Raw genomic sequence first — 17540 nt, 5'->3', positions numbered from 1 at the left:
ATGTCCTGCAGCTAGGTTGGATGAAAGGATTTGCCCAGTCCAATGTCAGTCTGAACTGTGAGAGAGAAACCTGACTGGATTACAGTCAAACGTGTCATAAATTATGTGTCTGAAGGAGGCAGAAAATGGGAAAGGATGGGAAGGAAGCCATTGTTTTCAGAGCATCATTAATGAGAAAGTCACTAATGCACATCCAACTTCTTATTTAAAAGAATTTGGCATTGGGTCTTTTGAGTTTGACTCTTTAATGATAGTCATAACTGGTTTTGTTCGCCAGAGAATAAGCAAGGCATTCCAGCACTGAAAGTTGTCCTACTTTGTCAAATGCTTCTTTGAGTGTTAGCTGGCTATAAATACTTCTGTCTACAGACAGAATATGAGGTACTCTGTGTGAGGGTATTAAGAGGTCAAGATCAATCTGTTAAAATAACTTCTTTCTCCCCATCCTCCAAATTCTTTTCCAGGCAGCATGATCTCAGGATGGTGAAAACAATGAATCCTTCTCACACAGGTCAGACATCCTTAAGTGGTCAGCTAAAGACAGGATGAGGCAAGTAGAAAGGACATGACAAAAATGACACTGAAGGGCAAGTGGTGTAATGTAGTTTCAAAAAGTCTGAACTAGCCTAAGTTCAAGCTAGTACCAAGCTGATACTGGAGAATGTGGTATGTTGCTAATGGAAAGTGTTTTGATTAGAATGAAAATGGTAGGTTATGCTGTCCATTGCTTGCTTTCTGGAATCTTGCATCCATGTTCATACCTAGGGTATTACTTTTGAAGTTTATCAGTAGCTATGTCTTTAAAATAAGAATTGTTTGCCTTCAGTTATTAAAAATAAGGCGTTCAAGGGAGACTCAGAAAACACCTTGCAGAAGCTCATATTTGAAGTCAGCTATTTGAAGGCAAGAAATAGCAATTATACAGCCTGTGTCCAAACACATCTAGCCAGTGTTCATACTTAAACTAAATGGTACATAATGTTTCAAAAGGTATCTAGTTTCAACAGAAACGGAGAACATTTTTTCCCTCTGCAGGTTGATCCAATGGTTTATTGCTTCCCTACAGAAAAAGGAATTTATCTCTGGAGTTAACACGGCTTCAGATTTTGGTTGCTGGTTAATGCTGTACCTCTTCACTATACACATGGCCTTGTAGCATTAGTATTTTCTTCACTGGAAGGTATTTAATAAAGGTTAAAATCAAGTCATCCTTTAAACTTAGGAAAAATGAGATTAACAGGTTTAGCTCTTTGAATCTCATTAAACGGTTTTCCTCTGGTTTGTTAATACATGCAAATCTTGGCACCCTCGCAGGTTCTCAGTAACCAAACTAAAATAGAAACCTTTATCGCTGGGTGCAATTATCCATTGTAATGCTATAGCTGTGCTAGGATGAACTCCAAATCTAGAAAGGCTAAAAGAGGACTGACAGGCTCTTTGAATGTATAGAGGGAAGTGGTGAGAACTTTTGCCTGTGTTTAGCTAAAGTTTGTTTGTGCTTGCTTGTCTGTAAGATCTAGTACTCTCTTTCTGCAACTAAGTCTTGCATGTCCTGTTCATACGTGCCACTTCGATTAAATTTGATTGTTGGAAAAAATGGTTATGTGACCCAGATAGCTCAATAGGACTTTGTTCTCATTATTTAGCATTCAGAAACTTTGCTGATCAGTGACTTTTTTTTCTTGTTTCAGCACAATATCATGGAGGATTTACTGGAAGCCTCCTTACTCTATGAAGTCCTGCTAGCACTGGTGGGACTTGCAGATTCTTGAGCCATTTAATGTAAACATTTCTAGGGTGTAATTATCATCAAGAAGCTGTATGACTGCTGCAGTAGTTAATGTACTGCAAAGTAACTGTAAATAGCTATTGGTTATCCAGACTTGTAAATTTTGTTACAAAATAAGATCTGAATATTTGTTGTAAAACCAGACTGATTCACATTGATTACATCATTTTCTGGCTCTCTAGGCTTATATCAGGTTGGGTTTGATTTGTAGATATGCAGTATGAGGTATTGGATGCAACTTACCTGTAGCTTGAGTCACTGAAAAAAGCAGAGTCTAATTTCTAAATTATAGCTTGTCCCAAATAGTTTTTCCAGGTTCCTCATTAGTCCCTGGTTTCCAAGTTCCTGGCTCTTCCTTAGCCTGCTAAATCTTTCCTTTTGGTAGGATTTGATTCCAAACCTACTGAGCAGCTCTTGTTGAATAAGGTAGGTTTCTTTGGACTAGACTGTATCCAGCTATAGACTTCTGGTTTCTACAGATCTTTTAAGTGCCATGTCACTACCACTTCGAGCTAAGCAAAAAAAACAAAACAAACCTAAAAAACCGACCTAAAACAATTGGGATGAAACAGCAGGCAGCTTTTTGTGCTTGCATGTTAGACCTATATTTATAGAGATTGTAGATAGCTGCAAACTATTGTCTAACGTCTGAATGATTTGGTACTCCTGCTTCTGTAGTGCACTTCAAAGTGCTGTCAGCTTGAAATGTTGGAAGCTTAGCAATTAAAATGTCTTCAAATGGGGAGCTATTGTAGCTACACAGAACCATTGGGGAAGTGTTTTCAGATCCTTACTGTTTGTGAATGAACCAATTCCAGTAGTATGTTTTCCAACATGTTTTTCAGTCTGATAATGGATCAAAGGTGTAAATTTGTTGCAAAGTTACCCTTGAGGCAAGTGGTGGTAAAGCCCTGTAATACTTGCATTGTTATGAAAGGGGAAATAGCGACAATGTGGAGATTTGAGCGATTTCTGGGAGAAGTTAGCTGAGGGAAGGAGATAACTGGTATGAGATGCCACAAACTAAAAATTGGAAGAGCTTTGTGTAGCAGATTGATTTTTAGCTAGCTAAACCAGAGAAGCAGCAGCAGAGGGGCTGGTTTGTGAAAGTACAAAGACAGGCTCAACAGTTGAATGAGACTAGTATTAATTTTGTGTGAGTGTGTTTATGTATATGTGTGTGTATATATAACAGCAGAGAAGAATATGGAATAAGTGGGGATATGCTCAAATAGCGTATGTGAAAAACCAATTTTGTAGAAACTGCTGAGTAACAGGCAACTAAGAACATAGTCATATTTTGCCTTGTTTAGCCAACAAGAAAAGAAAGAAATATTGCATTTGTGACTGGGAGTAGCTGTTGCTGCCACTCCATGAATCGGTTTCCAGAGAAACCTGTGGAAGTGATGCATGAAATACCATCTTAAACATGAACTTCTGTGGAAATTGGAAGTCCTAGAGCGACCTTAACACTTAAATATGGATGAAGATGTTAAGTGATGAGATGATAGTACAAGAGCAAAGGGGAAACTTGCAATTACAGAACTTTTTGATATACCTTTTAATATCTGAAGACTCCTGAAGCTTATTTTGTCTTGTCCATCTGAACAGTTTGGTCTGACCAAAGCCAGAACCAGAAACAAGTCCATGTTCTGTCTCTTGAGGTTTCAATCTTTAGCAGACTATTTTTTTCTAAATTTTATTACTTGTTTTTCCACTATTTTGTGTGTTTGAATTTTTTTTATTAAATCAGAAAACAAGTACATGTCAGTACGTGTCGTTCAGGATTGCTTACGGTACTGTAGCACTCCTTGCCTCCTTATGGTCAAAGGGTTTTCTGATCACTCAATAGGTATTTATGGTAGAAGAAGAAGTGTAGCTGTTTCTTGAGAGAAAAATTAATTGGACATGACACAGTGATGAATATGGAATATGGCTGTATGGGTCTTACACCATTAGATGTCACTAGTTGAAGTGTCATGTGGTTTTTTTGGGCCATTAACTTCCTTGTGCATGTTCCTTGTACAGGCAACGTTACTTAACTTTTGTTGTCAGTTTGATTACTATAAACTGACTATAACTCTTTGCATGATTTTCCTAGTGAAATGTTGAATTGCCAGATAAAAAGGACTCTTATTCTGTGGACTCTGTAGCCACATATAGCCAACCTGTGGGTCTTACACGCTTCTGTAGTCTTCCATAAGCGGTCTGAGTTACAAGACACTTTTCTTACCTGAGATGAGATATCCAGTTAAGAAATTCCTTTTATTAAAATGCAGATGCAGGCCCAGAAGTAATGCCCATAAGGAAGAAATGTAGGTTTCCCTTTAATTACACTTTTGCAGGTGACATAGTAAACCTTTCGGAACTTGATGTATAATTTAAGTTTAGAAATGCATCAAACCCTTTCTTGAAGCTGAAGTTGCAAGTTGGAGTGCAAGCAGCAGCTGCTTTTTACAGCATAGCTTTTGAATGGTTGGCAGCAGGGCCATACGAAACGCTAAGTGTTCTTGGATGCCTGAAGCTGTGCCTTCAATGCTTTTAGGATTTTGAATATGCAATGCTTACACATAAAGCACAGTAAAGCTGTAGGTTTTCCTCTGGGAAGTAGTTTTGAGTGTATTTTAAGCAAAACTAGGTTCTGCTTGAAATTGGGCATGTGAACCTCATCTGTCCGTGGATGACGTTCTTATTCTCTGTTTGGGTTTTCTATCTAAAATACCGTATTTGCTGTTAGAGCTAATCTGTGTTGTCTCTATCTACCTTCATGTAATGTGAATTGTAATGATTTTGAGCACACACAGGACTTCAAGAAGTAGTCTGGTCCATCCTCCCGGCAGGGTTAAGGACAGCAGGTTGCTTGAGTCCATCCAGTTGTGAATGTCTCCACAGATGAAGATTCTGAAACATCTTTGGGTACCCTGCTTCTGTGTTTATGCTGATGGTGAAGCTTCTCCTAGTTTCTAATAAGAGTATTTCTTGTTATAACTCTGTCATCTGTTGTCCTTTTGTTGTGCAGGTCTAGGAAGAATTTCGCCCTATGTTTTGTACACCCCTGCTAGATAGCAGAGGTAGCAGTAAGACACACCTGCAAACACCTTTACTTCAAGCTGAACAAACATGTCTTCATTGTATGCTATGTGCTTTAGCCGTTGCAGTGGTCCTCCACTGGACTAGCTCCAGTACGTCAATGCCTCTTTCTTACTGGGGAGCCCAAAATGGCACTGCTGCAGGTGTGGTTCCACCTGCAGAATAGAAGGAAATCACTTCACTGGATCTGTTGGCTGTATTCCTGTTAATGAAGCCTGGTATTCAGTTACGTTTTTGAGTTGCAGATGAATACGGTTCATGTTCTGTTTGTCTACTGGGACATAAGGTCACTTTTGGGAAAATTGCGTTGTATCTTGTCAACCCTCAGCCTGCACTGTTGCATGGTGTCACTTTGTTCCAGGTGCAGGACTTCTTTCTCTGTTAAACTTTGAGGACTATTTCAAGGGGCTGGAAAAATAGGCTCCCTCTGAAACATACCATGTAGTGTGTTGAGCCTCTGCTCCCCACTTGTCCCCAGTTTAATCTACAGCTTTACAGAGGATATAATGTTTCATTGTCCAGTTGATTAACAAAGAGGTAAAACAAGTGTTCACCCCAGTATTGACTCCCAGAGAACTCCAGTCTCTTTAAATTGTGTTGTTCACAACAATTTGTAGCTCTTCCCTAAACTATTTCCTTCTAAATGCTTTTGTGAAAGCTCACTGTATTTTGAGAGGCAAAAAAGACAGACTTCATTATCTGTAAATAAGTTCTCATAATTTGAGTTTTCAGTGCATGAAATGACTATTTAAGCTTTAAGACTGGTTTATCAACAGATTTGTTTATCCTTGTAATTCATCTTAAACTAGCTAATTCACTTCTCGAAGAGGCCTTTGTTTGAGAATATTAATACATTGAGCCTAAGGGTTTTCCAATTCACCAGTATGAAAGACTTTATCAGTCAACTTGAAATAAAATATTGACTCTACAGGTAGTTGTGGATATTAGCACTTGTCATTCTTTGTTTAAAACATTGTTTTGTCTTGAATCCTGGCTGTTTGGCTCTGTTGCTTGGTCAGCTCTATGTAATATGCTGTATTCTTGAAGAGGTGGCAATTATCTGTTGGAGGCTTGGTAGCTTACCACATATACTTTTGTTCCAAGTGATCAAGATCTGTCAGTAATATTCACAATGATCATTCTGGATAACAAGTAGTTATCTTAATTCAGTTTATTCATTATAACTTATTCTAAATTATGTCATGGAGGAATGGGTTGATTAAAAATGTCATGTTATGTCAGCCCTATTTAATAATATCTTAGTTCAGAAGGAATAACTAAAATTTTGTGAGCTGAACTTGTGACATTCCACAGAAATGTTTTCTCAAGGTCAAACTGTTCTAAAATATTTACCATCATCTATTTAATCCAATTACTGTAGAGAGCCATCTGAAAGTCTTTTAGCTGTTTTTTAATTCATGTAACCAGCTGGAGAGCTGCAGATGGTGTTGACAATACTATCTGCAATTATGAAGCATCTTCACTTTGCCGGCATTTCTTACTTTGTTGGAAACTTCACCTTTTCTATGGGCGTGTCATGCTAGCAAAAGATGGAATGTTGAATGGTGTGCTACTTTACAATTTTTTTTCCCTTCTTTTGTTAGCGTAAGTGCTATTGACTGGTTTTAACGGGGGTGGGGGGTCAGTTTTCTCTGCATAACTGAGATCTAGTCTGGAAAACCAGAAAGGATTAGTTCAGCCAAATTCCTTCCTTGTGCTTTCACTCTGTGTTAGTAGAAAAGCATGCTTTCTCTAATTAAGCTGTTTTGCACTTTAATTATCTGCAGAATGTGCCTATTTGTGTGTTGGATCCCTTGTGTCTAGTAATTGTGAAATCCCAGTTCAACTTTTTTTGTCTGCTGATACTGTGTAATAGATTCCAGAAATCAGTCTGCTGCATAAAGTAGTATTTCACTTAATATTTTAAACTATTTGGTTAGTTTTATAAAGTCACTGGGGAACTGTTGAAGGAATGGAGTTGTTTCTCTGTTTAGATACAATCGTTCTAGACACTGTAGGGATTTACTTTGGCGGGGTTCATCTTGGCAAGGTCAAGCGGCAGACCTTTCTGATAAAGACCTGTCCTCAACTCCTAACTCTTCTCTCCCCAGGAAATACTGAGTTATAGTGTGTGGTATTGTTAAAGCAGCTTGGTATCTGATGTGGAAATTATTTATTTTAAATAAATTATTTAACTTCAGAAACTGAAGATTGTCAGGTTGCTAGCTTGTTAGGTCGGTGCGAAGAGTTAAACTATATAAGCAGCAGCACATCACTCCCAACTTCAGGAGGTGGGAAGTCTGTACTTCAACTGCACCTAGGGGGTATTCCCAAACCGGGGGTCAGAACTGAGGGAAGAACAGGCAAATTCGGGGTTGCTTACTTTCTCTACTGTTCAGATTGTTTAGATGCCAGTTTTTGCTCTGAAATGGGCTTTAGGTGGGGTTTGAAGCATAGTAAATGAGAAACCCCAGGAGATCACGTTATACCTTAGCACAAACTCCGTGCACCTCTCTTTGCACTGGGGAGGTTTGTTGGCTGGCTCGCGTGTCCTGCCGGCCGCCCTCTGACGTGACCACCTGAATGTTCCAGGTGCAGCGTCCCCTACAAGCCTTTTTGCTATCTGTCTGCAGTCTGAAAAAAGCCTTGACAATTTGATTCTTAATTCTGTTAAAACCTGCCACTTTGTAATGGAGAATACTTAAGTAGTATTTCTGGATGTGGCTGTATTTATGGTGTTGGAGAAGGAGTAAGATTTAACCAGTACTGTTGGGGCTTGGGTACAAATAAGCCCTCTGCTGTCTGGGTCATAAAAGCCCCAGAATGTGGTGGGTTGGGGTTTTTTTGCCTATGCAACTCAACGTTGTAATTGACTTTGATTTTTTTTACAAAACTTACCCGATCCTGGTAGAGAGACTTTTTTCCAAAGTACTGAAATGTATTTTTTTAATACAGAATCTGCTTTGTATCTCCTCATTATGGCTACAGTTCATCTAAGATGGGGTGTAACTAAGATCTGTCGGAACAGGCAATAGTTGACGTGTCTGTAGGAGAAATTGTACCCAATGGTAATGGGATTACTTGTATAACTCTTAGCTTAGTGTTACCTGTTTTCATAGTTGCTCTCCCATAATAACAAATATCCCTCTTGTATACTTTCTTGGTAGCGGAGAGTAAATTTGATTTAATGGAGTGTAATTGTTGTTCAGAGCTGAATACTCTCAAACTGAATTAGACTATAAATTGGAATTAGCTGACTTTTATTTGCTCTGCGTTAATCAGTACTATTTGCTTTCCTTTTAGATCAGTGTATCGTTACTCGGACATACCTCTTTCTTCATAAATTTTGGTTCTTCAGTGCTGCCTATTACTTTGGGAACTGGGCATTCATTGCAGTAAGTACTTTGATTATAGAGATCACTGAATCAAGTTCAATAATTTACAGTAGTTCTCATTGAATCATTTGCATCACCACGCTGCCATGTTTTACATATATTGCCCTTGTATGCCCCTTAATTAAATAACAGCAACTTTTACTACTTATTTTAAATTTGCAGGTCTTTTTAATTGGATTAATTGTTTCATGCTGCAAAGGCAAGAAATCGGTCATTGAAGGTGAAGTGGATGAAGATGATTCAGACATGAGTGATGACGAACTGTCTGTTTATTACCGTTGATAGCCTTTTGCCTTCAAGATGGAAAAACGTAATTTAAAGTTATGTTGAAAGTTATACCCATGTGGATTTGGTATCCAAAAAAAGCATCCTTGCACCTTGCATAGAGAAAATAAGCGTACTCACTTAAAGGGGTAAAAAACTGAATATCACTTTTTGAGTATCACTGTTGTATCAGAACAAATATTGAAGCTGGGTTTGAATAATATCTAGAAAATACTGTTTTATGATTAAATGTATATGTAACTTTCTGATGTAAAATTTGATGAACTATTGTAACTGTTTCATAATTCATGATGCTTTTCTGTTAACTTAAGTTTTCTTAAATATTTTCATGCCTAACTTGGAGGACTTTTTTTATTCAAGCTCATAAATAAAACTAGCTAAAATCCTGCAACTGGTGCAAACATTGCTAGAAAGATTTGGATGAGTTTTACACTTTCAGAACGATGTGGCTTAACTTTTGCGTTAGCTTTCCTGGCATTTCTGGGGTTCCCATGTAAAGCTGTAGCTAACAAGAGACTGTCCTTAAAGTATGCCAAAAACATCCACTTAAGTGGTGAGTTCCCAGTCTGTGAAGAGTAATTAATTTTCATACTGTTGTCCCTACTGAGTTGTTATCCCATGGGAATCCCTCAGGTAACTGAGGTGGCTTTTGCTCTATCAAAGGAAATCATTAGTGTAAACGACAACATTCAGCATTGTTGCAGTGTTTTGGTACAGTTCGGTTCTGAAACTGCCAGGTGCCTGACTTAGTAATAACCAATGGAATAATTAAGATGTGATTGATTTTAACTTATTTTTCTCTTTAACGCGAATTGTCTAGTTTGAAGTTTTCTTTCAATATTTAATGTAAATGTTGTCAAATTGTTTACAAGCCAATATGTTTATATAAACACAGTTCATAAATATTTTTGTCATTCATGTTGTCTTTCTAAAGTAATGTTATTTTAGCTATATAGTTACTGAGCTATATTTCTAAGGCTGAAAAATATATTCCTATATCCTTTGACAGACTCTGAAAGAGGAAATGTTTACAAGTACAGGCCTTTAAACTTCTAATGCTACTTGAGGGAAATTATAGTCCATGCAAGCACATGGAAATGTAACTTAGGTAAGGTAATCTTTTTATAAAACTAATTGCTAAATATTGAAATGCAGGGGAATTATTGGTATGTCCTGCTTACATGTTTGCAAACTCTTAAAACTGACAGGTTTCTGTTCAGTTATTTCAAAACCAGTCTGCCTCTTCCTACGGTATTTCAGAGCAGCACGCTCTCAGGAACTTCTGAATTTTAATTTAGTTTCAGGATTTCAAGAAATCTTGGGCGAGTTGCTTAGTTAATGCTTGAACACAGGGAACTGATGTTTGGCCTCCTACAGGAACAAACAAAACTGAAGTCTTTTAACAAGCCTTCTGTGCCAACTGTTCCAATAATGTATGGGTTTATGTGGCAACCTGGAAGAATGTCTGATGTAGCTTGATCATAATCTGCAAATACGTAGTCAAGTCTGCTCAACTAATAGCAATCAGTCTGTTTGCTACCAGTGAGACATTTGAAAGGACAGAAATGTATTCAAATGCTGGTAGTAGGTACTGCAACTTGCCTAGGCAGTCTGAGCTCCCTTTGACTAGAATTAGTTGAACACTATTTAAACGTGACCATTGGGGAAACTTGCAAGGAATTATTTATAAGAATTTCAAGTAACTCAAACGGAAGGTGGAACCTGATGTTGACTGTCTGGAAGCTGCATGCAGAGGATATCAAGAAGTTAGAGTATACTTCTTTGTGGATGCCCTGGTGGAAAACTTACATGAGCTAATTTAAATAAAGTTAACTGCTCAGATGTTTCCCTTTTTGTGCGTTTTGTTCGTATTTCATCTTCAGCTTTAACCAATGATAATTATCACTTCCTGCTCTGGCTGTATCATGCACAGATTTGTTTGTTAATCTTTCTGAGTGTAAGATTGAGCTGCGATACCCAATTTTGCAGAGTTGTATCCATTCTATCTGAACTTTGCAGTGGGGAGATCTCTGCTTGTCTGGGGAAGATTGGCAGGAAGGTGTTGGTTTCATGCCGCATAGCTGCTTGCATGTACATTTAGGAGTCACTGGCCAAGATGCCTGGCCAGTCCCTGAGTATATGTTGCTACAGGTCTCCTCCCTTTCCAGGCTTTTCTTCATTTCCAGGTTCTTCCCAATCCAGTCCTGTTTCCTGTCTAGTCTATATGCAGAAATACAATGGTCTGCCTTTGAACTAGTGGCTTTGTCTCTTGACTCTTTTAATTGGAGGATTCAGTAAGTACCATTTCTTTAATGCAGGTGTTAACCAGGTTTACAACAAGCCTATTGCTAGTTGCAGCTAGCAAGAAGCAGGCTTATGCATGAGAGTTCAAAAGTTGTTTCAGACATTTGCTGTCACCCTCTGTCATAAAAGCAGTAAATAACTGTCAGCGTTTATAATAGGAATTATTCTTCACCTGCCACATCCTCACTAAAGTTTCTCAGGAGTTCAATGAACCATTTGACTGACAAGATTTTAAAAGATTTTTTTATGCACTAAGGTAACTGTAATGAATATACACTCAAGAATTCAGCTCTAATCAATACTTCATGTGATGGAAACTTAACATTAACTGTACTGTGCCTTTAAAATGAACTAGAGGTGGGTTTGAAGTTTACTGTGTAATGAACTCAGCAGCTGGATTCGTACATCCAGTATCATCCAGTGAAGAAAACTAGCAGTGAATTTAAGATCACCCTGGCTTAAAATACTTGGCTTTGATCAATACTTGCAGGAACTCTAAGAAACAGAACTTCTACTACATTATTTTCTAGTTGTCTCTTGTGCTGTCTTCAATAAAATACTTGCAAGTAAAACAATTAATTACTTTTCTTCCACAAAGTTATCTGTGCTGTGTCAGCACTTCTATGATTGAAATAGTTCACTCATTTAGCTGTTAGCTATGAAATGATAGTCCAGAGTTTCTGCAGGTTTTAGAGCAAGTCTGAACTTTCCAGTTATGTTATAGTACAGTATTTGACCTTGTAAGCAAACTTCTAACATCTTCAACTGAGTCTTCAGAGATCTCAATTTTCTGGATTAAAGTCACTTAAAGCATTAGAATTGTTTCACTGCTTTGATTATATGAATGATATTCCAAGTCCATCTCAGTAGTGTGAGCTTTCAAAACTCCTGAATGGGTGTAGTGCTATTGTCAGGCCTGGCTTAAGTTAGTTTTTTTGTTGTTGTTGTACTTGTCTAATCAGCTTCTACCATGTTGGAGGCTCATGAACATTTAGAAACTAGTAAGCCTTAAATCTTGCTGATGCGTCAAGCATAAACCATGGTCACCAGGAATATGTTTAATAGAATTCAGCAGCAACATGTGCCAAATGGGTCCTCATCTTGCTGCTTGTTCTGTTGTGATCGGTAGTTTATGTGGAGTTAAAAATCATAAATACAATAAAGCCTGTAATAGTCTGTTTTGTTTCTTAGCTGAGAGCTAACAGTATGCTGCAGATTTCCTGCTGATTGTCAGAAAAGAGTGAAAAGCCTTTCCTAGTAAAGAGTGCAAAGAACCATCTGCTACCTTCCTGTATTTTCTGCTTTGACTTCAGGAAAAGATTTCAGGGTAGACTTGAGATTTTGTGTTGAATCTGCTTTTAGGTGGAGTGTACCTGTACCAGAGTCATGCCGCATAGAATGGTATTTTTGTGCTCAGATAATGTGACAATTTAAGCCAAAAGGTAATGAATCTTTTTAATGCTCATGTTTTGCTTCTGAATAATCAGTACAGACATAACTCTTCAGATTCTGAGATGTCTTCTACTTAGAAATTGTATTTCTTGGGCTCACAGCTGTTTTGTTGTTTGACTTTCTCAGCACAAGTTCCTGAATTGGACAGTAGCCTACAACAGCATTTTGAAAAACATTACCGCATTGTAGAAACTGTTATGTGGTTTATCCTAAACCACTGGTAACTACTGGTGTGCATAGCAGAGTTAGAGCTGAAGTGTTTAAGAAAACTGATCTGGTTATGGATAGGGAAATAAAGCACTACTTGTGAGATAAAGCAAAGGAAAAAGATTAATTCGTTTCTAAAATAGTCTAAAATAATTTGAATTACTCAAGCTGTAACATTTTTCTGGCTCTTAGGTTGAAGATTATAGTTCATATTGATCATACATCTTCTTACATTAGTGTAGATCTGTTCTTTTGTAACCTTCTGCAAAGTCAGCTTTCTTGCAGATAAAGCAAACAAATGAAACTGAGAATCACTATTTTTTTCCTGTAAATGCATATTTTGACTATACTTCTCAAAAGAAATAAAAGCCTTGTTTTGATTGTGGTAAGATATCATTTTCTGCTAATAGTCTAAATTCTAAACCAAATTCTGCTTCTAAATTAAGATACTTGCCAATTCTAGATAATTAAATGAATCAGAAATTCTAGTGTTCTTGACCAGCTTTGGTGAGATGTGGTTGTTGCAGAAATTATCTGGAAGCTGGACTAATTTTAACATCCTCCTATTCAGAGAGATTGCATGAGTGATAGCACTTCAATCAAATACATAGCTATGAAGAGAATTATTTCGTTGAAATAGACAATGTAAGCACATTTAACAAAACCATATTTACAGCTTTCTTCCAGATTCACCTCTAGGAAAAAAAGTGCTATATTTAGGGGGTCAGACAGAAGAATTTTGGTTGCTGGAGGGCTGAACTTGGAGGTAAGCCACACAGATCTGCTAAGTTTCCTGATCCTCCTGTGTTCACCACCTGGAAGGACATGTGGGGCCCTCCCTTGTAACAGCTGTTTAATGTTCAGTCTAAATTTTGCTTGATATATACATACCTACTTTTTTCCCCCAGAGAAAATATGCAGGTTGCCTGTAAAACATACAACTTAGATTTTTTGAGCAATTTTGAAGAATGGTGTAAAAATCCTTATTGTGAGAATCCAAAAATCTTGCATAAAGGTAGAGACTGTGAGAACATTCAAAGCAAATGCGAAGCTGAACATGTGTGCAGTTGCTACTGAAATCCCAGTCTGGATATGGAGCTTTTCAGCAGAATGTATCGAACTTCCTGTGATTAAGTAAAATATAGATTGATTTAATAACACTTCTGCTTAGCTGCTTAAACATAAATAATAGTGTTACTGTGAGCTATACAGAAGTTGAAAATTCTCCCATGTATACGAAGTGTATCGCTTCAACTGAGAGTACTTCAGAGTCAGGACAGCAAAAAAGACTTCTAATAATGTCAATGTCTATGATATTTCCTCTCCTCCCCCCTCAAAACCTAAAAAACAACCCTCATAACTTGCAGTTTATGGACTTATTACTGTATTATGTACTTGAAGGAGTGTCCTGGGACTGAAATGTTGGTTTCTGACACTTAATGTGTAATTTAAACGTACCACTTACATTTTAAAGCTAGAATCATAGAATCGTTCAGGTTGGAGAAGACCTTTAAGATCATCAAGTCCAACTGCTAACCTAGCACTGCCGAGTCCACCACTAAACCATGTCCCTGACCACCACATCTACATGTCTTGTACTTCTGTCTTATAGTTGTTCTTCTCTAAGCTTTAAGTTAAAATGGTGCAAATCTGCATCCTTACTGCCTGCTGACTTTATATCTTTTCCAAATAGAAATGATCCAGATGATGATGGCAGGTGTATCTGATTTGCATGGAATGTTCTTTTTAGAATGCACCAGTGAAGAAAACTTCAATTTGTTTGAAGGAAAAGTGTTTTCTTCTGTTTTGAGGTGCATAGTCCTGAACTTAGAACAGCTTCTTATTTGAACCTGAAAGTTAAGTTTTTAACAATGGACATGATCTTTCTAGTGCATGGAGAAAAAAATATCACAATTATAGAACACGAGCTCCAGAGGAATTCTCATTTTCCCAATTATGATGCAGATTTTTTTCCAGAAATTGATCTCAAAGAAATAATCAGGCTTTTATTAGCATCCTTGACTAGAAAAAGACACCTTTTAAGTTGTGCAGACACTGATAACAGGATTATTTTAGGGTAGGATTTTAAAAAATAAGGAGCGCAGCTCCTACTTGAAAACCTCTGGGAGTTCAGATCCTAGGTGACCTGGAACATGCTGCTTTTTTCTTGAAGTACTTAGGGAAAATACAAAACAAACTGTTTTCTTTTCCAGTTCATGAAGTAATTTAAAAAAAAAAAAGAAAAAGGAATAAGTATATCCTTTTAATGAATGGAGTTAAACATGCCAGCAGTTTTTATGTATTTGAAAATACATTCCTGAAAAATTAGTACTGGACTACTGCAATCATTGTAGAACAGTTTTCAGGCTTAACTAGTCATGTCCCCAGTTCTGTTAGGGAGCAGAAGGGTACTGGCAGAAGCTGAATTGCATCTTTCCTGAACTGGCTTTGAGCATAGTGTTAGAAGACTTAATGATAGAACATGGTTTTGTAGATACTATTTTTAATACATGACTCCTAGCCGTGTGCTATTTAAAGCTTGTCCAAACACTCTCTGACAATATGCTGACATCTCTAGGGAAAGAGTGTGTTTGAAGAAGCAATTTTTCATAGACAAGACAATGAGAGAAGGCTTTTCCATGTGCTAGATCCACAGAAGAACTTACAGCTTGCACTGTAGAGCTTGACACTACCTAAGTTTTAGACAATCTGGTATCTGAAAGGTGCTGCTTTACCCTAGGCTAATTCTCATTGTGGGGAGAGTTAATGCTGGAGGATGGCATACGCAAAACCAGAGTGCTAAAAAGGAGCTTGCCGGTTACGGGTGTGCAGGACACTAACCTGGTGTGTAGTTCTGAAGTTTTCATCTATAGAGGCTTTCATTGCTGGCAGGGAATCTGATTTCTTAATTATGTCAGTGGACAGCTGATCTGGTTGAAGATGTCCCTGCTTATTGCAGGCAAAGTTGGACTAGATGACCTTTAAAGGTCCCTTCCAACCCAAACCATTCTATGATTCTCTTCATAGAATCATTCTCTTGATGAGTTAGGTCATAAAAGCTGTATCGCCTATTTGGGAATGTGGCAGAGATAACATATGGTGGAAGCTGGGTTGGGGCTGAACCTTGATTTTTAGATCCGGCATTTGAATTCTTTTGCATTTGTAGCAAAGGTTGATTAAAATATGTGGGTAGACCTTAGTCTCCACAAGTCCTATCTAAATCCCGAGTCATCTGATTTTAAACAGACTAATTGCAGCTATTTTTTAAAACTACTAATGCATGAGTTGGGCTACCAGGCTTTCTTGATATCTGTAATTAAGGTCCTTGTATGTTCAGAGATGTCTTTCTCTGCACATATGCTGAACATCTGACTTGTACTGTTCAATATACAGCTGGGACTACCCGCTCTGTGCAGACAACCAGCTGGCTGCAATATCTGCCCGGTACTGGTAGATCATGACGCTGTCCTCAATTTGAAAGGAACAAACTTTTGTTTTCACACCTGGAAAAGAATCCTCATCACTGCACTCTGAGGGAGAACTCTATATCCCTGCTGTTGAACTCGATGTATTGCAGACTTCTAAACATCTGTTGACATCAAAAAGAGAAAAGCAGAACCACCAGCTTCTATTGCCAATTGCTTTGCGGCGTGTCCACAAGCCAAGAGCAGTGGTGGTGGTCTGACTAGAGGGTGTTGCACCTGGCTGGCAGCAAATTACAATTTTTGTGGTCTTGGAAGTATTCCAAGAGGAGCTAGATTGGTCCCGTGGGCTTGAAAAAAAGCTGCATCATAACACAATCAAGCAAAAGAGCACTCATTCATCCCTCATCCTGCCATGTTGCCTTGCTGAACAAAGGATTTCTGGTGCTGTGGAACCAGTGCTACCCATGTGATGTGTGTGGAACCAGCCTCGATGTGCAAGACTTGCTGAGCAGGCAAATGGTGCCAGCTCTAAGTGGTAACAGTAGAAGTCAGCATCCCACCAACAGGAATGCTGCCTTCTTTCAGAGATGGAGGGTTTCTACTTTTTGCTTTGGAAAAAGCCTAAGATCAGCATCCTGACAAGCTGGCATCCTACAGCGAGCAAGGAGCTGTTTTAATGCCTTTCGACTGTTTCCACAGATTTCCGGTGCAACTGCAGAAGTCAGGTGAGGATGGTTCTGTCTCATCCTTTTAGCTATGTGTGAACAGTCCCTGTTTTGACAGGCTTGCTGGATGTGTCTTCACAGTTCCCAGTAAGGCTCCCAGGTCCCCTGCCAAAGCCACAGTGATAAGTACGTCATTCAGACTTGGCAAATCTACGATTGGGCTGGATGAGTAATGTGGAGAAGGGCTGCTCTTCGCGTACGTGAATCTCTGTCTTAAGGAATGTACTCTAAATAGAAATGTTTCCATATTAGTGTCCTGTTTTAGGCTAGTGCCTGAACAAATCTTTGTAGCAGTAACTGAGTTGTCTGATACGATGGGGATGTTTTGAACTGAAATCTTATCTCATAAAAAAAACAAAAAACAACAAAAAACCCCAGCATATCACTCCTAATAGTGTTACTTTCAATCTTACTCCATCTGTTTCTGAAGGGTCTTATGTAGATTTACCTATTCATTTTAAATTAAACATAGGATTTAACTCATTGTTCTCCAATGACAATTTTTTAGGCTTCGTGATTTTTGCCTTTGTCTTTCAACTTCTTTTTTAAATGCTTTAAGGTTGTCATCCAGTCCTGTGGGCAAATGATCTTCAAGTGCTTTGAGGAATCCACTCATTTTGTACAACAACGTTGCATAATTTATCCTCAGGTAGTGTTGGAGTTGCATTTAAGTAATCTGGTTATTAGTTGAGTTCTCCTAAGTCATGATCCTCTCATGGATAAAAGAAACTACATGCTCTTGCTGTACCTAGTGCTCAGTTGTTGCTCTCTGACACGGGTGTATTGTTTGGACTGTTCCCAAAAAACTGTTCTCAGTGATTCTTTTGCAAATCCTCAGCTCTTTAACTGCCAAGATTATGCTGCTGGT

The 17540-nt window shown here is 38.2% G+C and overlaps 1 protein-coding gene across 1 annotated transcript in view; it reads left to right on the top strand.

Moving 5' to 3' along the window:
* Positions 1 to 9477, top strand: part of LMBRD1 (LMBR1 domain containing 1) — an 82798-nt gene extending 73321 nt beyond the window's left edge. Inside the window, exons 15-16 of the mRNA XM_049817772.1 lie at positions 8183 to 8274; positions 8437 to 9477. Coding sequence (XP_049673729.1) covers positions 8183 to 8274; positions 8437 to 8556 — 212 coding nt within the window. The 3' untranslated portion in view covers positions 8557 to 9477. The remainder of the gene's footprint in view (positions 1 to 8182; positions 8275 to 8436) is intronic.
* The last annotated feature ends 8063 nt before the right edge of the window (positions 9478 to 17540 follow it).

The sequence above is a fragment of the Accipiter gentilis genome, chromosome 15, assembly GCF_929443795.1.
Source record: "Accipiter gentilis chromosome 15, bAccGen1.1, whole genome shotgun sequence".
In the NCBI taxonomy this organism is placed as follows: Eukaryota; Metazoa; Chordata; class Aves; order Accipitriformes; family Accipitridae; genus Astur; species Astur gentilis.
Note: the sequence above shows the minus strand (reverse complement) of the source record. Positions and strands in the feature narration are given on the sequence as shown.